Raw genomic sequence first — 24027 nt, 5'->3', positions numbered from 1 at the left:
TAATCCTTAACAACAACTAGTAACCAACTCACCTAAACAATGAAAATTATCCCAGACCCAAAACCCATTAAAAGACCAAAAAACCACCCGTCCCACACCATCTCTTTGGGAATATGGCGTCATATTCTTAAAATTGCTTCCTGCTGGATATGGGCAAAGGCATCTTTATTCTGAAAAGAAAAATTTTGGGTTAATTGTCAAATTCTAGGAATTTGTGGGCTCCTTTCATCTTTTTGAAGATTTCAAAGTTGGCGTTAGGCATGGTCATGGTTCCCTGCAGATTCATGAGTGGGGAGATTTTAGTGCTTAAAATAATTTTATCTAAAGCAATAGCATATACAATTACCCAAATTCACTATATTCACTAGTCTATGCAGTTTGTAAAACAACAGTTTGAAACTTCTCCAGTGCTAAACATTAGCTAGATGCCTTTGCCACAGGACACAGTTGGCAATTTAAGAGTCACAGAAATTATAATACCATTGTTTGGCACAGGCAGGTGACAGGGAAGTCCTTAGACTTTAAAAAATACAGAATACATGCATTAGCAAATAACCCCTTAAGTGTGAAGATTCCACATGATGCCAAGTAGAGAGTTGCTTCTTTGGTGAAACTGTCCAGCGCTGTGGGATGGTCTGTATGGCAAATGTGTTGCTCTGATTGGTCAATAAGTAAATCACTGATTGGCCAGTGGCCAGGCAGGAAGTGTAGGCAGGACAAGGAGGAGAATAAAGCTGGGAAGTAGAAGGCTGAGTCAGAGACACTGCCAGCCGCCACAATGAGAAACAGCATGTGAAGATACCGGTAACCCATGAGCTTGTAACCGACACAGAATAATAAAGTATATGGACTAAGGAGTTTTGTGTACATAGAGTCATTTCTTCTTATGGTGATATTTTATTTGTATTAAAATGTTATTTGTATGTTAATAAATAAAGTTGTCTGGGGGTCAGAGCTATTAGCAAGCCATAGGAAAGCCGGGTGGTGGTGGCATATGCTTGTAATCCCAGCACTTGGTAGGCACAGCTAGGTAAGTTTCTGTGTGTTCAGGGATACAGCCAGCATTGGATACATACACCTTTAATCTCAATACCAACCATAGAAGACCTGGAGGCCTATGCAGACAGGCCGTGATGAGGCAATCATGTGGTTGGGTTTACAATCAATGAGAAGGCAGAACAGAAAGTCTATATAAAGACTTTAACACAGGAAGTAGCTCTCTTTCAGAGAGGTAGGACCACCACAGGAGGAAGAGTAAGGTTTTAGATCTTAGCTCTGACCTCTTGGCTTTCTTCTTTGCATTGGTTCTGTGTTTCTTATTTAATAAGATGGTTGGTTACATCTACATCTTCTCATCAAAGATTAATTATCAGCTGGTTTGTAGATTCTTCCTAGACCCTGGGAGGGGACTACTGAGGGGCTGAACCCCCATAGTCCCCGAAAGCTGTGATTAAATTACCTTACCAAAAGCAACTCAGGTAATGAACACATTTCTTTAATTGATCCCCCCTAGGTCACAGTCTATCCTTATGGGAGCTTAGGATAAAAACTCAAGCTAATAAACAAAGGCAGAACGTGAGGAAACATTGCTTCTTAGCCTTCTCTCTTGCTTTGTCACTGTCTTGTGCTAAACTAGCTCTCTTATTTAGCCCAGGCCCACTTGGTTAAAGATATTGCCAACTCAGTGAAAGAGATTTCAAACATCAATCATAATCAACAAGATTTCTCCCAGACACAGCAATCAGATATTCCTATCAAGGCACATCCTAAATTGATATCCCCTCAGATGACTCTAGGCTATGTCATGTTGACAGCTCATACTAATTAGGAAAAAGAGACAATAATATATGAGAAGGATATCAAGGTCTAAAGCCAATATATGAATTATATCCAGTTACTTAAGCAGCAAAAACTCAAACATGAAAATAGCAAAAACTGGAAAACAGATATGCCAGGAAATGGGATGAGGCAAGCCTCTAAGATCAAGAAGAGAAAACTAAAACTGTCTCTCCACAGATACTTGCCAAACCAACAAAAGTCAAGGAAATCATAACAAGAAATTTTCTGAATACAAAATTATTGAAGGTCAATCATTTTCCAGAGAAACAATATAAACAGATGAAAATAAAACTAACAACATAGATGGCACCACTGAAAACAATGAGACAAAAGGACATACTTATAAAAATATACCATAGACCCTTAAATGAAAATGACTAGATTCTAATCAAAATCGAACTACAAGAAATCACTGGCCAAAACTCATCCTGTACACAGTTCTCTCCTTTGCCAATAATAGAAAATGGGTTGTGTGAGGAGGGTGTTCCACCAAAATTGGAGAGATTCGCTTGAAGCCTTCTGAGGTTTTTAACATTGTAGAAAATAATTATGACCACTAAAAGCATCTCATTCTCTCCTGATAAAGAAAAGGATGTCAGCTAGGATCTCTTAGATAACATTTTGTTTCCTATGATTGATGATTGACTGTAAGTCCGCATCAGAGTGAGGAAATAAAAACTTTAAAACAAAATGCAAGACAACAGATTGATAATAAATCTGTATACACCTAAAACAACTTGATTTGCTCCAATTGCTTTATAAGTCACAAGCACTTTTGAAAACAAGTTTATTGCTATTTTTTGCATATGTTTGTACATGAGAGACCATGTTTTCCACATGTATACAGAATATGGAATAGTAAACAGTTATGAGCATCTCAACTTGAGTGTGGTATCTGAACTCAGGTCATCTCCAAAAAGACTATGTGCTGAGGTACCTGCTAAAATGTTTTATCCAATAAACCAAAAGTCTATCACAAACTGACAACAACAAGAACAACAAAACCTAAACAAATAAAGAAGCAAATAAATAATCCTTGGAAACAGGCAACATCAAAATTAAAATGTTGTGTATGGTAAATTTGCAGCATAAAGTGAATACAATCCAACAACAGTGCCCAACAATTTATAAGAGGAATGCTGATTACAAAGCTACATTCACAGTGGAAACACTCAGAATGATCAATGGGATTATGAAAAACAATACACAGAATGATATAATATGACTTCTATACTTACCATAAAGATACAACAATCAAAAATGTGAACAATATTTGTGAAAGAATACTGGAGATAGAGAGAAAAAGCCAAAAACAAAGAAAGGAAAATATAGTCAACTATTAATCCAAAGACGAAAGGAAACTTAGTCAGGAAAAGTGTGATCTTGACCAATGTTACCCAGCTACCTATGATTCTATGTGTATAGAAATTATACAAACACAGAGTTCATACCTTTCATGAAATTAACACAAAAATGACCCTTAAACTGTTGTTTCTGACCCTCCAGCTACTGATATTTCTTCTACATACTGGGGGCCCCATGCTCTAGAGCTCTCTCTGCAAATGGAGGTGATGCCCTGCTGTGGCTCTGTAGCCCTTATGCCTTCTTTTGGTTTCAGGTAAACAAAGCCTCACTGATGCCCAATCCCAAAACGACATAGTAGAATACTTTAAAATAGGCTCCCTGTCACATGGATTATGGTAAAAGATGTGGATTCTGCCCTATCTACATGCTCAACAAGATGCATACCTAAGAAACCTCTACAGAAGGGAAACTCCTTTTGTCCCTTGGAAGTAAATGACACTGAAACACACCATTGCAGCTGATGGCGGCAGAAAGTTAGAAGCATTATAATCATGTATTGGAGAATGACAATCCACATCACCATCTTCCTACCAGTTTCTAAACTATTTGAAACATTTATAGGACAATCCTGAAAGTGCAATGTAATAATCAGAAGTTCTAGAAACCAGATTTTCAGTTTTCCAATCTGTCTTCCCACTGCATACCAAAAACATCCCTATGTGTGCACAACGGACAGTGATATTACAAGCATCATATCCAAACAGCCAGGACTGCAGAGTCTCTCCCTATCCAGGAAATCCATACACAGGTAGGCTCAGAGGACAAGGATGACTGCCCAGGTCACTACATGGGTGAACAGAACCACAGTCTGTCTCATGGTCCATCCAAACCCCAGCAGAAATGTCAGCTCAGCAGACCTTCTCTGAACACCCTACACTCACCATGGTATAGCTTGTCTTCTTCTTTGCAACTCATTACAACAGACACAAAGGAGAAGTCTAGAAAGAATCTACCAGCTACCTGCCACTAGTACCCCTCATTGCTAAGCCTTCCCAGAGTCATCAAAGGCTACAGCCACCCATCTGGCCCTTAGAATATCAGCAGGTACCCTGCTGGTTGATCAGAGATCAAATGACTCTGACAACACAGTCCTTCCAAATCTGCCCTTCAACTCAAAAGATAGGACCCTAGAAAACAAAGAATGTATTTTAATAGACATTCTTCAACTCTGCTAGAGTGCATCCTGTTCCTCATCCAAAGCCAAGTGTTCTTTGTGTGCACATTCCTTTACACACTGAATGTGACATTCAGCCAACCCATTACCTCTTAGCTGCAAGTCCTGCAGCCAAACACAGGTCACATTCACACAGTAAATCTTGTTACTGTGTGGCTATTGTTACAGGCCATGAATTAGAAAAAGATGAGGGATCATAGTGGGGAAAAAGGAAAGAGAACATGGATATGATGTAGTTATAATCTCAAAAAATATTTTGAAAATTTTAAACAGGCTTTATGGCCAGGTGCTACAGAGTCTAGCGATTTGTATTAGAGCACATAAAAGATTTCTCAAGCCTTCTATTTAAGGAACTACATCTAAAACCAGAAAAACAACAGTCCTGTTAAGCAGAGCCACATTTGACCCAGATTTATCTTGATTGAACTACTATAACTATAGCAATTTGGTTTCATGATAAAGTCAGTCTTTTATCCAGATTCTTGATTGCCCTTGTCTGTGGAGTCCAAGAAATGGCCAATCAGGACATTTACGGAGCATCTAAAATTGATTTCCTAATTCCACATTGCTAATCTCAAGTAATGTTGAAGTAGGAAAGCTCTCAACCACCATCTTGCCTCTCCTTTTCTGCACTGTGACTCTACTAGCTTCAAAGTTGGTCTGTGCACTCAATTCTTGCACAGGTCCTTCTTCATTTATAAGTCCTCACTAAAAGCCACAGAGATTGGAGGTCACTCATTAACTGGTTTAGTTTTCTTTCTCACTGATCAGTCAAGGCAAAGATGGAAGATGTTGTGGGACTGTCTACCCAGCACTGGGCAGCAGAGGCAGGATTAGGTGTTCAAAGCAATTCTCAATTACATAGCATGAGGCAAGACTCAATTACATAGCAGGAGGCAATGATATTACAAGCTCATGGTCTCCCATGGCCAGATGGCAAAGCCTTCCTCTCCCCAGGGAATCCATATTCAACAAAGCTCAGAGGCCAAGGGACACTACACAGGTCACCACAGGGACAAAGAGAACCTCAATCTGGCTCATGGTCCATCCCAGACCAAGCAGCTCTGACAGCTCAGCCAACCGGCTTCTCCTGGTCTAGGGACAGTGGCCCGCAAACTTGTGGTCTTCCTTACAGCTCCCTACAGCAGAATAAGAAAAGAATTCTGGAAAGAACCTGTAAACTACCTCCTATTTGGGACTCCTGATTGCTAAGCCTTCTCAGAGTCCCTCATTAGCTAGGACCACCCAGCTGGGCTTCAGGACACTAGCAGTTCCACTACTGGGTGAACAGAGAGCTAATGACTCAGCAAAAACTCTCCCAGGTTGGTCCTTCCACACTATGGCTGGTTGCACAGGACCCTAATCTGAAAAATTTATAGTTTAGGAAAACCTTTTAACCTCCCAGAACCCTTTCTGTTCCTCTTCCAAGGCACAGGGTCCTATGTGTGCACATTCCATTACACACTCAATGTCCAATGTAACCCACCCTGTATTTCATAGCTGGGAGGTCCTGCAACAAAACAAACACAGGTCACATTCAACCAGTATCTGTTGTTAAACAAAAAGAGGCCATGGATTAAAACACAAGGGTCTATGGGAGGGGTTGGAAGCAGGAAATAAGACAGTGGAAATAATATAATTATAATTCCAAATAATTCTGGTAAAAAGTTGAAACAGGCTTTATGGCCATGTGCTCCAGAGACTAGGGGTATGTATTAGAGCAAACTAAGTACTACTCACATCATTTCTCTTTGAGTATACATCTTAAACCTGGAAAACACATTCATATTAGGCAGGGACACATCATTTTATCCAGTTCTACTACATAGGTTGAACTGGAATAACTATAGTAATTTAGTTTTATGAAAATTTAGTTCTGGGGGCTGGAGAGATGGCTCAGAGTTAAGAATACTGGCTGCTCTTTCAGAGGTCCTGAGTTCAATTCCCAGCAACCACATGGTGGCTCACAACCATCTATAATGAGATCTGCTGTTTTTTTCTGGTGTGCAGACAGAACACTGTATACATAATAAATAAATAAATCTTAAGAAAGAAAGAAAGAAAGAAAGAAAGAAAGAAAGAAAGAAAGAAAGAAAGAAAGAAAAAAGAAAATTCAGTTTTTTTTTTGTTTTTTTTTTGTTTTTTTTTTTTTTTTTGGTTTTTCGAGACAGGGTTTCTCTGTGTAGCTTTGCGCCTTTCCTGGGACTCACTTGGTAGCCCAGGCTGGCCTCGAACTCACAGAGATCCGCCTGGCTCTGCCTCCCGAGTGCTGGGATTAAAGGCGTGCGCCACCACCGCCCGGCTGAAAATTCAGTTTTTTATCCAGAGTCTAGATAGCCTGGTCTATGAACTCAAGAAATATCTGGTCAAAATATTTATTGATCATCTAAAATGGATTAACTAACTACTCATTGCTAATGTCAACTACAGTCATAGAAGAAAAGCTTTCATGCTCTTTCTTGCCCATCCCTTTCTCTGTTGTGACTACACCTGCTTTACAGTTGGCCAGTGAACTCAATTCTTACACAGGCCCCATTTCATTTGTAAATTCACAATAAAATCTAGAGAAGTTGAAAAATGCTCATTTACTGCTCTATTATTGACTTCCCACCAACCAGTCAAGGCCCAGCTGGGAAGGAGTTCAGGACTGTCTTTCCACCACTGGGCAGCAGAGGCAAGAGTAGGTGTTCAAAGCAATTCTCAATTACATAGTGTAAGGCAAGCCAGAGCTACAAGAGACACTCATTTAAACCTGTGGTTCTCAACCTACCTAATGCTGTTACCCTTTAATATACTTCCTCATAATGTGGTAAACCCCAAATATAAAATGATTTTCACTCCTAGTTCATAACTATATTTTTTCTACTGCTAGGAATTAAAGTATAGATATCTGTCTGTACTTTCTGAAAGTCTTTGGCCAGTCCTGTGAGAAGGGTCATTTGATCACCCAAAGGGAGCCAAGATCCCCAATGTTGAGGACCACTGCTCTAAACTGATATAAACAAATAGATTAAAAAAATAAAGAGCATTAATGAAAAAATGGAATGAAATTCTGAAACTGGGAAACATTGATAAATAGAAAAAAATTGCAATAATACATTTAAAGACAAAGAATTTTGAAAATGATGCAAAAAATGGAATGAAATTCTGAAAATGGAAAACATTCATAAATAGAAAAAAATTACAGTAATGCATTTAAGGAAAATATATTTTTAAATTATACCAATAATTGATGTTTTATAATGATAAAAATAATTGGAAGGGCAATTAGGTATACTGATGATGAAAGGGAGGAGGTAATACCCTGGTAGAGAGAATACCATTAATAAGAGACTCTATGACTTTGTTCCATGTAAAGTGTTACCACTGAGTGTTGTAAGCTAACACATGCAATTACAGCCAAAGGCCTGAGTCTCAAACATCTGAGTGAACTGTGTCAGCCAGGATTGCACATGTCTACATAGGAGAGTTCCCTAATTGGAAACTGAATACTGGGTAGTTCAAGCTATCTTCCCAAAACTGTATGCCCACCAATTCAGTCTGTCTTCATTCACATGGAAAGAAATAGTACATGCAGCAAAATTACAGAGAAAGTCACTCACCTGCCCCATCTTCTTTGTAATGGAGAGCCCTGCAGCTAGCTCACTGCCTTCAACTTCAATCTCTGACCAAGCTATTGTCTAGTCTGCTTCTCCCTGCAGTGTACAGAGTACACTGTTCCTCTTCTTCTGGTCTGAAGGGAGAAGCCATGCCCCATACACAAATCCTTTCCCTGTTCTGAAATGGACAGTCCACTATGTAACTCAATCTGGCAACTTTAGAACTCTGTGGTGCTGTAGATGTAAAATACAAGATTTAGCGTGATTAGTCAGGATGACAACATCAGCAATGTCCTGTGGGGCTACAGACAGGGTTCAAGTCCACATCAATCAGCATGGAAGACCTCTACTCAAAACTGCTTTTCAAAAAGCCTGGAGAGGCTGCTGTTCTAGAATTAATATACCTTTATGGCACACCAGGACTTAATGTTGGTTGGGACCCTGTAATGATCCCTTGAGCAGCATTTAGAGTCTGTTTTTTTAATCATGGATGGGCCTTTCTGCTGGTTTTAAATCAGGATTGTCTCCTAGTTATGGGAATGTAACTGGATAATCCTGGGGAACAAACAATTACACCTTATGCTAATTTCTAGCCAGTAAGGTTAGTATATTACTTAACTTGGGTTACTTGTGATGCAGCCCTCCCTTATCTATATTGTATTTTGTGAATTAACGTCTCCTAACAACTGGTAAGACCTTGTACCATCATTTCTATACCATCAATTCTACTTTTCTACATCACAGTTTAGCAGTAGAGTGCTATTTCACACAGGAGAGGCTGACTACAAGCTACACAAAATTAATTGCAGATAGATCCTAAAACTAAATGTGAAAAGTTCAAACTGCAGTACTTCTGGAAGATATGGAAATTATGGGACCACGGCTCTCTGAATTTGGCAAATCTTGGTTCCATAGCAGCAACATAAGCACTAAGGGCAGCGGCATCTCACAGTGATGTCACCAACAAGGTTATTTCAAAGCACAGTCCCATTCCCAATGCTTTGTACAGCTGCAACCTGTGGTGTGAAGTACAGAGGCTGCCAACTGGCCCTGGAATGGCAAAGACCACACAGAACTACGATGGATCATGCTGGACCAGCAGGACCACAATGGACCATGCAGGAGCAGTCAAAAACATGCCGAACTCTGCATCTGGCCACTGGCTTCCACACAGTCAGGAGAGAACACACCACACTGGCTCCCATGACTAAACTGGCTGCTTCTCCCAGATTGGGGATAGGCCCCTAGCTCACCATATCGTAGTTTTCCAGTTTGCCCATGCTCTCTGCTTAGCTCCCTGCAGCAGCACTCGCAGCAAAGGACACAAAACCACTGGTGCCAGCTTCTCTTCAAAGCCAAGCCTGAAGCTGGTGACCGGAAGGACCCTGCACAAATTCTGACTGGCAGGTCGCCTGGAGGGCCTGATTGGCTAGTGAGGCCTGAGTGACAAGAGCACCTCCCATAGGGTTACACTGTGCTTAAAGATACAGCACAATAATTCCTGGTCCTGCCTTCCACCCTAGACCCAGACCTTTTCTGAACCAGCAGAGAGATGCATTTCAATGGCACCTGCTCCTGGCTCTAATGCTCTCTTCCTGCCCTCCATAGGCCCTTCCCCTTCATTCTCCTGGACACAATGTGGCCAGCTAGCTTGTACACACCACAATACTATGTGGAGTGATTCCCTGTCACACAGGTGGATGGATACCCAGAATATTAACAACTAAAGAGAGATTTTAAGCACACAAAAGGAGATGTTTGTTAGGTGGTTTCACGCTGAGGTTAGGTGAATTGAATGTACTTTTAACCTACTAATCCCAGGGACTTCAGACAATGAGGAAAGAAAAGCAGGAACTAGATCACAAACAAGATAATAGGTCTTTCTCCCCTCAGAAAGCTGGATGATGGCTCCATTGCTTAAGGAGTTTTTATTAGTGAAGTTCAGAGCAAACTGTTGGCAAATTGAATAATAATAAGGAGTAGTCTTCATGGAAAATTGAAAACTTGGGGAATAATGGAGTTAGGAAGAATGCATTTATGAGTACCAATTCAGCCAGCACATCTTCCTCAGTGAGCAAGTATAACAAAAACAAAAGTGAAAAGAAACAAACAAAAACAAAACCCAAAACAAAACACAACTTTATTATTCAAGCTTCTCTACATGAACAAGGCTGGTAGAATGAATCTCTCCATGTATATACAAAGTTGATTTAACAGAATGTGTTACAAGCTGTGGTCCAGGTAGTGTTGTCCTTTTTTCAAGAAACCCCCAGACACCATCAAGGAGCCGGTTTCCGATGCAAGCACATAAAGGTTCTTTTATTCAGGTTCTACCTTCACCGCTGCATGGCAGATGGAAGGAAATATAGTGACAGTCTAGAGCCCAGGTGTACAGGGTTTTTATAGTAAAAAACCACAAGCCCGGAATTGGCAGCTTGGGATAGGGTAGAAGGGGCAAGGTGATTTTTTGAAACTATTTGTCTAGACTTTTGGGGGGAACCACAACCCTCTGAACAGGATTATCTGGACTGCTCAGGAGGATTATCTAGGTATCTCCAAGGGCCATAAACCACAGACAGGTTCCTGTTAAGCTTTCCTTTTTTATATAAACAGCAGACAGGTTGTCTGCAGGATTATCTGGATCCTGTTAATCTTTCCTTTAAACAGCAGACAGGATGTCTGCAGGAGGATACTGCTCTGTGTGTTATCATCACATATTCCTGAGCCTGTAAAGTTAAGTCTAGGCCTTCACAGTAGTCCAACAATGTCTGCCTACCAATGGAAATTTGAGGAGTCCAGTAGTAGTTCAGTTCATGAGGAATGAACTCAGTAGAAAAAAAAATCAAAGAAAGTTTAAGATCTACATTTAATTTAGATTGCAGCTCCTTTTCCAGCTTACATATGTAAAGTATATTGAAGGAGGAAGTGTTTCTCTCTCTCTCTCTCTCTCTCTCTCTCTCTCTCTCTCTCTCTCTCTCTCTCTCTCTCCATTCTTGCCCTAGCACTGGTGACCAAGTTCGTTCCTTTACCATCATTAGAATCTACTTCCTTGGTATTTTGGTGTATACTGAAGAGCAACTGAAATATCTAGCCTCATGAACTGATCAACTACTGGACCCTTCAAATTTCCATTGGTAGGCAACCATTGTTGGACTACCTGGACTACAGCTTGTAAGACAGTCTATTAAATTAACTTTGTACATACGTGGAGAGATTCATTCCACCAGTCCTGTCCAAGTAGAGAAGCTTGAATAATGCAAGTGTGTTTTTTTTTCACTTGCCCACTGAGGAAGATGTGCTGGCTGAATTGGTACTCATAAATGCATTCTTCCTAACTCCATTATTCCCCAAGTTTTCAATTTTCCATGAAGACTACTCCTTATTATTATTCAATTTGCCAACAGTTTGCTCTGAACTTCACTAATAAAAACTCCTTAAGCAATGGAGCCATCATCCAGCTTTCTGAGGGGAGAAAGACCTATTATCTTGTTTGTGATCTAGTTCCTGCTTTTCTTTCCTCATTGTCTGAAGTCCCTGGGATTAGTAGGTTAAAAGTACATTCAATTCACCTAACCTCAGCGTGAAACCACCTAACAAACATCTCCTTTTGTGTGCTTAAAATCTCTCTTTAGTTGTTAATATTCTGGGTATCCATCCACCTGTGTGACAGGGAATCACTCCACATAGTATTGTGGTGTGTACAAGCTAGCTGGCCACATTGTGTCCAGGAGAATGAAGGGGAAGGGCCTATGGAGGGCAGGAAGAGAGCATTAGAGCCAGGAGCAGGTGCCATTGAAATGCATCTCTCTGCTGGTTCAGAAAAGGTCTGGGTCTAGGGTGGAAGGCAGGACCAGGAATTATTGTGCTGTATCTTTAAGCACAGTGTAACCCTATGGGAGGTGCTCTTGTCACTCAGGCCTCACTAGCCAATCAGGCCCTCCAGGCGACCTGCCAGTCAGAATTTGTGCAGGGTCCTTCCGGTCACCAGCTTCAGGCTTGGCTTTGAAGAGAAGCTGGCACCAGTGGTTTTGTGTCCTTTGCTGCGAGTGCTGCTGCAGGGAGCTAAGCAGAGAGCATAGGCCAGCTGGAAAACTACGATATGGTGAGTGAGGGGCCTATTCCCAAAAAGGGAAGAGCAGCCAGTTGAGTCATAGGAAGCAGTGTGGTGGGTCCTCCTCTGGCTGGGTGGGAGTCAGCGGCTGGACAGAGAGTTCGGCAGGTTCTTGCCTGTCCTGCAGGGTCTTTGCAATTCCTGAGCTGGCTGGCAGCCTCTGTGTAAGTTCACTCTGCAGTCTGCATCTGTGCAGAGCATTGGGAGTGGGACTGTGCTTTGAAATAACCTTGTTGTTGACATCACTGTGAAATGGGGACAGCCTTAGTGCTTATGCTGTTGCTATAAAACACAGATTTGCTAAACTCAGAGAGCCCCAGTCCCTCTCCTGTCTTCCAAAAGTAGTGCAATGTGAACTCTTCACATTTAAGGTTCAGATCCATCTGGAGTTAATTTTGTGGAGCTTGTAAACAGTATCCCCTGTGTAAAGTGACACTTGATGGTACAAATTCTTACTAGTTCTTAGGAGGCATTAATCCAAAGTAGAATTTAGGTAAAGGATGGTTGCATCGCAAATACCACAAAGATAAGTTGTATGCTAACCATTCCGGTTAGAAATTAGTATGATAAGGTGTAATTGTTTGTTCCCCAGGATTAACCAGTTACATTCCCATAACAAAGGAGACAACCCTGATTTCCAACCAGCAGAAAGGCCCATCCACTCATTAAAAAAACAGACTCTAAATGCTGCTAAAGTGAACATTGCATGGTCACAACCAACATTAAGTACTAGTGTGCCATAAAGGTATATTAATTCTAGAACAGGGGCCTCTCCAGGCTTTTTGAGTCGAGGTCTTCCATGCTGATTGATGTGGACTTGAACCCTGTCTGTAGCCCCACAGGACATTGCTGATGTTGTCATCCTGACTAATCACGCTAAATCTTGTATTTTACATCTACAGCACCACAGAGTTCTAAAGTTGCCAGATTGAGTCACATAGTGGACTGTCCATTTCAGAACAGGGAAAGGATTTGTGTATGGGTCTCCCTTCAGACCAGAAGAAGAGGAACAGTGTACTCTGTACACTGCAGGGAGAAGCAGACTAGACAATAGCTTGGTCACAGATTGAAGTTGAAGGCAGTGAGCTAGCTGCAGGGCTCTCCATTACAAAGAAGACAGATGGGGCAGCTGAGTGATTTTTTCTGTAATTTTGCTGCATGTACTATTTCCTTCCATGTGAATGAAGACAGACTGAATTGGTGGGCATACAGTTTTGGGAAGATAGCTTGAACTACCCAGTATTCAGTTTCCAATTAGGGAACTCTCCTATGTAGACATGTGCAATCCTGGCTGACACAGTTCACTCAGATGTTTGAGACTCAGGCCTTTGGCTGTAATTGCATGTGTTAGCTTACAACACTCAGTGGCTAACACTTTACCTGGAACAAATTCATAGAGTCTCTTATTAATGGTATTCTCTCTACCAGGGTATTACCTCCTCCCTTTCATCATCAGTATACCTAATTGCCCTTCCAATTATTTTTATCATTATAAAACATCAATTATTGGTATCATTTTAAAAATTTATTTTCTTTAAATACAGTACTGAATTTTTTCTATTTATAAATGTGTCCCATTTTCAGAATTTCATTCCATTTTTTTCTTAATGCTCTTTATTTTTTTATCTATTTGTTTATATCAGTTTAGAGCAGTGATTCTCAACACTCAAGATCATGGCTCCCTTTGGGAGATGAAATGACCCTATCGCAGGACTGGCCTAAGACATCAAAAAGCACAGACAGTTAATTATACTGTAATTTCTAACAGTATCAAAAATATAGTTATGAACTAGCAGTGAAAATAGTTTTATAGTTGGGGGGTCAGCACATCACGAGGAACTGTATTCAAGGGTCACATATCTGTGGTTTTGCTGCTTAAGTACTGAATATAATTCATATATTGGCTTTAGATCTTGAAAACCTTCTCATATATTATTGTCTCTTTTTTCCTAATTAGCATGAATTGTCAACATGACACAGCCTAGAATCATCTGAGGGAACATCAATTTAGGTTGTGCCTAGATCAGAATATCTGATTACTGTCTCTGAGAGAGATTGTGTTGATTATGATTGATGTTTGAAACTCTTCCGCTGAGTTGTCAATATCTCTAACCAAGTGGGCCTGGACTGGACAAGAGAACTAGTTTAGCACAAGAAAGACAGTGGCAAAGCAAGAGAGAAAGCTAGGTAGCAATGTTTCCTCATGTTCTGTCTTCATTTATTAGCCTGAGATTTTATCCTATGCTCCCACAAGGTTGGACTGTGACCTAGGGTATCAATCAAAGAAATCTGTTCATTACCTTTTGGTAAGATGATTTAATCACAGCAACACAGAAGAAAGTTGGAACAAAAAACGGTACCTCAAATGTGATTTTTCTTGCTACAAAGGACTTAAAAGTCTCAGGCCTGCCCTTACAATCCTGAATGGAATTGTTTTGTTGTTTTATTATCTAGCTCAGGGAGGCCACTGATTCATGGCAGCTCTCCTGCCAGGCTGAGAGTGCTGAGGTTATAAGTCATATACTTTTATCAATTGTAAAAAGTTAGTGTTAGATCAGAAGAGCTAGGTTTACTGCTTCTTGTAGACTTGGACTTGAAAGTGGTTCAGCCAATGAAAGCTGTATAACAGAGTCTGCGGAGACTGAGGGCTTTTGGTCATATCCCTTGTGCCATTCACACAATTGAGGGGGAGCATGATATGGGGGGGTTTAAAACAAAAACTCAACAAATGTGGAGTAATGGTAACTAAATTTGGCTACTTGTATGGAACTCAAGAAGAGTTTACTCTACCTTACTCAACACCATCTGAGTTACTCTGACTCATACCAGTTAGTAGATGGAGCCTAGAATTTGAATTTTAAATAAAAATGATTTGATGTTGGAATTTGTAATTCCTTTCCCAAGAATAGTACTGCTCCACAGTGGGCTGGGCCCTACCTCATAAATCATTAATCAAGAAAACACCCTATAATTGAAGTTCCTCTTCCCAAGTAATGCTAGCTTATGTCATATTGAGGAAAAGCCAAACAGAACAAGGACTATGAGTTAAGAGCAAGCCTAGGCTTGTAGTGAAAATGAAAGCAAACAAAATATCGAAATAAACAAATTAACAAACAAATAAATACTCACAATTAGTTTATCTTTTAGAATTACTCTTTTCAAGTAATTTGACTCTCTTTCTAAGACTCTGCAATATTTGATTATGAAAGCATCTAGTATCTAGTATGTCTGTATTTTGTTAAGTTTGGCTTTTAACCAAGCTTGATGAGTTTGTTCGGAGGTATAAAAAAGAGAAGGATGCTTTGGATGTGGGTAGTATCCACTACAGGTATCATACACTTTGATCTTTATTCCTAAATCGTATCTCAGGATGATACCAGAGAAATGACACCCAAAGTTGTCCTCTTGCCCACTCATGAACATTGCCCACCATACACAATTTGCATCTTCATATGAATATACATGCAAAATACAAAGAAAAATTAAAGATTAGGAATATCGAGAAGTGAAAATATCTAGGAGTTCATTAATATTACTCTTTTTTTGTTCACTAGAGAGTGAGTTGAATATTGGAACTTAAGTGGGCTGATTAAAGTCTTAGGGAGGCCTCTGAGTAAGATTCAGAAAAGCCATTTAAGGTAAGAGAGTTTGTAAGAAGGATTGAGTGTAAATTAATGGAGCAGATATTAGGAGTAATGTCTATAGGGCACCAGAAAATGTACTATCATTAGGAGAAAGAAAGAGCAAAAGCACATGACTTGTCTTGTTAATGTAAACGCATGTGCTCAATACTCTAAAGTTTGCACACACACATTTTTTACGGAGCATTTTTGGAGGCCTTGGACAGCTGTGGGGCATTGTTTTCTTCTTATATATTGGTCTTGTGGATCAAACTAGTCTTTAGCCTTGGTTGAAACAGCCTTTATTGTCTGAGGCAACTCCTTAGTCCTCATATTTTTCTATAACTTTATTTGTCAGAGCTAATTTACATGTGTGTCTAAGGCTATTGTAGCAGGAAGTCTTCCTTTGTCCTGTCCAGCCTGTCTCAAGGTCCTGCAGCCATTTATAAAGTAATTACTCAGAGGTTTATATTAATAACAAACTGTGTGGCTATGGCCTATGGCTCAAGCTTCTTGCTAACTAACTCTGCCCATTTCTATTAATCTATATGTCACCACGTATTTCATGGCTTTACCTATATTCCATTTCATGCTGCTCCTTAGACAGCAGTATGGTGTCTCCCCCACCTCTGCCTTTCTTCTTCCTGTCTCTGTCTTGGATTTCCCACTTATCTATAACCTGACTTATCATAGGCCAGAGAAGCTTCTTTGTTATCCAATCATAGTAACACATATTCATAGCATACATAAAGGCCATCCCACAGCACTTCCCCTTTCCTGTCTTATGAAAAAGGAAGGTTGTACTACAGTAAACTTTAACTTTAACAATGTAAAATTACATATAGCATACAGTTATCAAGCAAGAATCACAGTTACAATGTCTAGTCCATTCATATTTGGCAAAATTAAATGAAATTTTCTATCATCTATCCTATTTTTGTGAGTCTGTTTCATATCTAATTTATCTTCTATCATTAATTAAGGAAAATTATAACTATCTAATCTTCAACTCTATCAAATACCCCAGAAGGATATAATATTACCTAAGTAAACAGGAAATTCATTGTAAGCAACTTTCAACATTCTGGAAATGATAAAAAAAAAAAGGGAAAATGTAGTGATATATTGTGTACCCTAATAAACTTGCCTGGGTATCAGAGGACAGAGCCAGCCACTAGATTAGAAACAGAGACCAGACAGTAGTGGCACATACCCTTAGTCCCATGACTCCAGAGGCAGAGATTCTTATGGATCTCAGTCCAAGGCTATACTGGAAACAGTGCCAGGCCATGATGGCACACACATTTAATCCCAGTACTAAGAAGCACACATGCATTTAATCACAGGAAGAGACATGGCTAGGTGGAGAAAGGTATATAAGGCATGAGGAAACAAGAATTAGAGCAGTTCAGCTAAGACCCTTTCAGTGAGGACTATGCTCTATATAATTAAGCTTCTGATTCACATATATGTTTGACCATAAATAATAAATAAGACACCAAGATGCCTTGGAATTAGTAATGATATGGCTTTTCATTAGGCACTTGAAAAAACTGGGTAAAATGAAATTTAACCTGTACAAGTTATTAGAAGCAAAGTTATTAGAACAGGCATCTCAGAAAATAAGCCTTGTATTTAAGAAGTGCCTCACTAACCTTCCTGTTCAATTCAAGGACAAAGAGCAACTTTGTCATTATTCACACATTGGGTTAATGGAAGCTGAATACCTTATGTAATCTATCATGGGGACTTAGGTGGGCCCCACCAAATATTTCATGGTCTAATAAATTATGGTGTAGAAACAAACTTATACTTTTAGTCTTTCTCAGTAGTATGGGTTTACTGTTTCCTTACACAGGAGGACATATAATATTTCCTTATAAAGAGTAATACTTAGTACCTGTGATAATCTGAATGTGATTGACCCCCTTATAATCTTATAGGGAGTAGCACTATTATGAGGTATAGCTGTGTTTGCAATAGGTATGTCCTTGTTGGAGTTGGTGTGTCACTGTGGGGTTGGGCTTTGTGGTCTCATTATATGCTCAAACCATGTCCAGTGTCCAAGCCCACTCCCTATTGTCTGCATGTCTAGATATATAATGCCCTGCTCCTTCTCCAGAACCGTGTCTGCCTGCACACTACCATGTTGCACCATGATGATAATGGGCAAAACCCCTGAAAATGTAAGCCACCTCAATTAAATGTTTTTTCTTTATTAATATTGCCATGGTCCGGTGCTGTGGGATGGTCTGTATGTCAAATGTGTTGCTGATTGGTCAATAAATAAATCACTGATTGGCCAGTGGCCAGGCAGGAAGTATAGGCGGGACAAAGAGGAGAATAAAGCTGGGAAGTGGAAGGCTGAGAGAGAGACACTGCCAGCCGCCACGATGACAAACAGCATGTGAAGATGCCGGTAAGCCACTGTGTGCCTGGCCCACAGTCAGGACAAATCTATCTCACCTGCCAGTCCCACAGCCACTCAGACCCAACCAAGTAAACACAGAGACTTATATTGGTTACAAACTGTATGGCCGTGGCAGGCTTCTTGCTAACTTTTCTTACAGCTTAAATTAATCCATTTCTATAAATCTATACCTTACCATGTGGCTCATGGCTTACCGGCATCTTCACATGCTGTTTCTCATCGTGGCAGCTGGCAGTGTCTCTGACTCAGCCTTCCACTTCCCAGCTTTATTCTCCTCCTTGTTCCGCCTATGCTTCCTGCCTGGCCACGGACCAATCAGTGATTTATTTATTGACCAATCAGCAACAGTCCAGGTGTCTCTTCACAGCAATAGAAACCCTATCTAAGGCAGCACATGATTCATTATCCTTTAGAGAGGAAATATTATGAGAAACACTGCTAATTTTACTTTTGATAGAATCACATTATTTATAGGCTTGTGTAATTGCTCATGTGATATTATTCGAAATTATAGTAATCCACTATGGTCATTTTTTAATTCCTGTAACATACATTAACAGCTATTTCACTCATTGTGCTAATAGCACAATAAATAATGGCATAATTCTGTGTCAACAACCTTTTTTTATTTTTTGATTCCAGTAAAATTAAAAATAAAGTGGTACTCCAAAAAATTCAATACAATACTTGGAAATTTTCTAACTATTTTAGAAAAACATTCTTAAAATTTCGTTGGGTAGCTGGTAGATTGAATATTTGCTTTAAAGAGTATTGGTACAGCTTCCACATTTGGAGTCTTAGCATTAAAACAAACTGCCCAGCCAGGCAGTGGTGGACATGCCTTTAATCCCAGCACTTGGGAGGCAGAGCCAGGTGAATCTCTGTGAGTTTGAGGCCAGCCTGGTCTACAGATCAAGGATAGGCACCAAAACTACTCAGAGAAACCCTGCCTTGAAAAACTGAAAACAAACAAACAAACAAATATCATAATTTATAAATAAAGTAGTTAAAATGTTTCTAAATTAGAAAAAGTTTAAGAAGAATAGATATTGATTTCATAGAATAATGAATTCCCATGGTGGAGGAAAACACCCTGGGAATGTAAACAATATAAAAATTTTCCCAATTCCAGTTCTTTTGATATTTATGTAAATATAAAGACAATTGTTTGGAAGCTCCCTCTTATGTAGAAAACTGCCCAGCTTGGAATATTTAGCCCATGTTATATCATGAAATGTTTACTGGAATTATTGCAAAATATTCAACATTTTATTCATTATACTATAGACTGTGAGTTTTAGGCCAACTGGAGATTACCTTTGTGTCAAACAAAAAACAAAACTGTATTCAACTTTATTTGTGAGTGTGTGAGTGTGTGTGTATATGTGTGTGTGTGTGTGTGTGTGTGTTGTGTTTTATTGAGAAATGTATTACTGTCATATTCCCTATGTAGACAAATCTGGCTTGAATTCAAGGAGATCTGATTGGCTATACTGCTTTGCTATATCCATTTCCATGAATGATTTGACAGAGACCAGTGGCTGACACCTGAAATTAAGAACTATTTTATCCTGAACCTCAAGACCTCCGCTCAGGTTTAAGCTGGGAAACTTGAGTGTATTTCAAAAAGGATTTCAGGATGAGTCAATACAAATCAGAGTTGCAATTTTATTTTGAGACAGGGTCTCTCTATGTATCTCTGACTGTCCTTGAACTCAGAATGTGGACAAGGTTGGCCCCAAATTCCCAAAACTCTGCCTGCCTCTGCCAACCAAGAATTAGAATAAAAGGTGTGTGCCATATCATTCAATTGTAATAATTGGATAATGATAATAATAATAAATAAATTTATTATTTATTTACTTATGACTGTATGTATGTGCTCACTTCTGTGTGGGAAGGTGCATGTGTGTCATGGCTTGGGTGTAGAAGTCAGAGAACAATTTTGGGAGCTGATCCTTTCCCTTCAGCGTGTTTGAGCCAGGGTCTCTAGTTTGCTATCACATGTAAATAGGCTTGCAGGATTTCTTCTGTCTACCTTTTATTTTACCTTAAAAACACTGGACTATAGCCATGCATGGTTGCAACTGTTTTTGTTTTTGTTTGTTTGTTTTTTGGGTTTTGTTTGTTTGTTAGTTTTTTGGGTTTGTTTTTTTTTTTTTTTTTTTTTTTTGAGACAAGGTTTCTCTGTGTGTAGCTTTATGCCTTTCCTGGAACTCACTCTGTACCCCAGGCTGACCTCAAATTCACAGAGATCTGCCTGCCTCTGCCTCCCAAGTGCTGGGATTAAAGGCATGCACCACCCCCGCCTGGCATCTATCTTTATAATGTAGAAGTAAAGGGATAGTTAGTTGCAAGGTGATTACTTTCTCTGTTATATCATTTTCACAGTCCTAAAGTTTATTCAGTGCAGCTTTTGGGACTGAGTCTGTTTTGAGTCACAGTCTCACTTTCTAATCCGTTCTGGCTTGGAACTTACTATGTGGTAGATAGGCTACGCCTGATTCTTGCAGAGATCCATCTGCCTCTGCCTCTTGTGACCATACCTAGGTAAAAGGAGATGCTTGTCATAGATTTAGCACAGATATTAGTAGAAAGAAAGAATTGTGGGAAAGTGTGGTCTTGTGAAGGAGAGCCACACTTAAGAATTGATACAGGGCCTTGTTCCAGTTTTGGTTACTCTGTAAGTTCCATTTCAGTGAATATTTAGGCAGCCCCTCACTCCCTATGTTTGCGTGTATCTCTCTTCTTAGTGTCTCTCTGTCTTTCTCTCTTTTTCTTTGGTAACAAGATGATCTATCAGTTCCTGAGGAGGCTTGTGTGCTAATTTAATAAGGTAAAAGCATGGGTCAGAAGAGTTCTGCACTGTGCCTTACTCTACATGAGGTTCATAATTCTGCCCTGGCAATCCTCAGAAAATTGTTGCTTACATCTGGTGAAGGAATAAGTCTGTACTCAATAGGTTTTATATACTTTGGCCTCAAACATGGTTCATTGATACTTGATATACCACTAAAAAAGGAATGTTTTCTCTACACAGCAAATTTTATTAGTTTTGTGTGATGGTTAATATTGATTTTTCAACCTGATAAGATCTAGAATCAGCCAAGTGACACTCCTTCAGAGTCACCTGTCAGGATTATGTTCTTATGTCACCAGCCTGCGATGGTGTCCCAGCCTAAAAAGCGAGCGTGCCCTTCCACGGCTCTCTCTCCCCGGACTTATCTAGATCATGTTATTTTCTGGGTTGTGCATAGGAGAGATTAGTTTGTTTATTAAGTTCATTTAAATGAGAAGCCTCTTCTCCATCCCAGAAATGATGTCACCAATTCATTCCATGGTTTTGTTACTGTATGATGTAATAATGACTAACATTTATCACTCTGGATCCTGACTGAGGATACAGTATGATCAACCACCATTACGTGACACTGTGGTTGCTTTTATAAACCTTCTTTTTACTCAATTTTAAAATTTTACCTTTTGTGTGTCCACATGTTCATACCATGATACTCTGTAATGTTGAATAAGAAGTCACCCAAGCCAGTCATGGTGTCCCAACCCTCTGATCACAGAACATCTGAGGCAGAGGATGGAGTTTAAGGGTTTCAACATCATCCAAGGACTAAGTGTACAAAGGGTTATGGAAGCAGGTCTTCAGGAACAGGTGAGACTACAATGGGCCCAGGCAACTGTAATGAGGGACACTGAGGCAAGAGGCCAGGTAATATTTATTAAGGACTGAGATCTATAAAGTACATGCACGACACAGAGCAAGGTAGACACTGCTGCTGATCCAACTGGTCTCTCTCTACCAGCAGCCTGATCTTACAATCCAAAGCAAAAGCTTCCAAGCTCCCTACCAGAGCCATGATAGCCAGCTTCATTTGCAACCCAAAAGGGGCGTGACTAGAGGAGGTGGTGGGGTCAGATAAGGCCTGGAAAAAGTCAGAAAGGGAATTTATGTGCTCATAATATATTTATATAAGTGGTGAAGTGAAACATTACGAGTCTATCATAAATGTGCTCAAACTCTACAATCTTACAGGTGGTTAGGTAAACGCCTCTGTAACTCACTCAAATAAAACTCCCTGTATTTTCCTGTGTTACCATATACTGGCAGGGTAGGATGACTTTGGTGGGAGCCAGGAAATCTGTCTCAAAGCTACTTTGCACCTGGTATGCAAAAATCCCTTTGTTCTGAGTCAATTGCTCAGGAATGCCATTTGGGCTGTGATAGAAAGGAGGGTCTGTGCCTCATTTGCACAAAAAACAAAACTGCCTAGGATGCTAGGCAAAGAAGTTCTTGGAAGCACACATAGCACACGAGAAAATCATTGTAGGAACTGGCTAATATATATACAAAAGATAAAATATCACCAAGACCTCTTAAGCCATGGCTTGACCTTTGGAAAAGTCCTTGACCATTCCAAGTAATCGCATTTCTCATAATAGCCGAATTCCATTACACTTTCCTGTGGCTTGTGGCAATGAACCCTGTAGATGTAACCAACCGTCTTATTAAATAAAAAACACAGAGCCAATACAGAGATGAAAGCCAAGAGGTCAGAGCAATAGCTAAGAGCTAAAAGCCTTACCCTTCACTGTCACGGTGGTCCTACCTCTCAGAAAGAGACCTACTTCCTGTGTCTGTCTTTTTTTTTTATAGAGTTTCTGTTCTGCCTTCTCATTGGTTGTAAACCCAACCACATGACCTCCTAGTCACTTCCTGTCTGTACAGACCTCCAGGTCTTCTATGGTTGGTATTGAGATTAAAGGCATGTGTCTCCAATGCTGGCTGTATCCTTGAACACATAGAGATCTACCTAGCTCTGCCTACCAAGTGCTGGGATTAAAGGCATGCACCACCACTGCCCAGCTTTTGCTATGGCTTGCTAATAGCTCTGACCCCCGGGGAACTTTATTTATTATCACATAAATCACATTTTATTACAAATAAAATATCACTATAGAACCCAAAAGAAAGTAAGGATGACAGCATATGTGGAATGCAAAGTCTGTCTAGGCTGTCTTCCCTTTGAGCATTAGCCATGCATAATATCAATAAAGTGATTCTTTGATTCTTTGTTAATCTTCTAAGTGTGTGGAGTAATTTCTCCCTTGGATGGCATATTAAATCTAGTACAGCTGCATTTTCAGCCTTTTAGAAAAAATGTTTCTGAGATAAGCTCTCCTATGTTGACTCAGGTGGCCTTGATTCCAGCCTGCTGCTCTCCTGGGCAATGACCTTGCTGTCCTCTATATTACACCTTCAACATTCTTAAATTAAATAACGGTACCACCTCAGAGTTTTAAAATTATCCATTTAAGTCATGTAGTCGACTCTCCATTGCAGTCACAGGAAAAGGATTTGCATGTGAAGCTAGGCTTCTGCCTTCAGATCAGATGAAGAGGAATAGTTTATTTTGTACACTGCAGGGGGAAATAGGGCAGGTGATCAACTGCTGGAGTCACCATTATGAATAAGGTCCTGATTGTGTGAGGAGGAGTGATTTTATAATTTCCTAGCCTTTTTAATCCATATCCTGTGAATGAACACCTGATCGGTGAGGTACAGTTTGTGATTATTAATTTGAGCCAAAGAATATTGAATTCACAACAGGGAACTCTCCAATGCAGATATGTTCAACCTTGTTTGACACAGTTAAGTCAGCAAAAAAGGAGTGGGAAATAGGCCATTCGATTGTAACTTTTCTTTTGTATTTGTTTACTGATCTCAGCAGCCAACATGTGGCTATGGGAAAGGTCAATCTACCTCTTATTAATGGCATTTCCTCTACTATGTTAGGACCTAGTCTTTTCCAGTGACAATATTGGTAAGTTTTTATTTTAAGAATAAATTGTATTTATCATTTTCTAAAGTCAAT

The 24027-nt window shown here is 39.8% G+C and overlaps 1 protein-coding gene across 1 annotated transcript in view; it reads left to right on the top strand.

The window, feature by feature from the left end:
* The first annotated feature begins 11970 nt into the window (after window positions 1-11970).
* The window catches only part of LOC131894744 (zinc finger protein 431-like), a 28006-nt gene continuing 15949 nt past the window's right edge, over window positions 11971-24027 (top strand). Inside the window, exon 1 of the mRNA XM_059245057.1 lies at window positions 11971-12079. Coding sequence (XP_059101040.1) covers window positions 12077-12079 — 3 coding nt within the window. The 5' untranslated portion in view covers window positions 11971-12076. The remainder of the gene's footprint in view (window positions 12080-24027) is intronic.

This window comes from Peromyscus eremicus, chromosome 1 (genome assembly GCF_949786415.1).
Source record: "Peromyscus eremicus chromosome 1, PerEre_H2_v1, whole genome shotgun sequence".
Lineage (NCBI taxonomy): Eukaryota > Metazoa > Chordata > Mammalia > Rodentia > Cricetidae > Peromyscus > Peromyscus eremicus.
The sequence above is the reverse complement of the archived record's forward strand: the minus strand, read 5'-3'. Positions and strand labels throughout refer to the sequence as shown.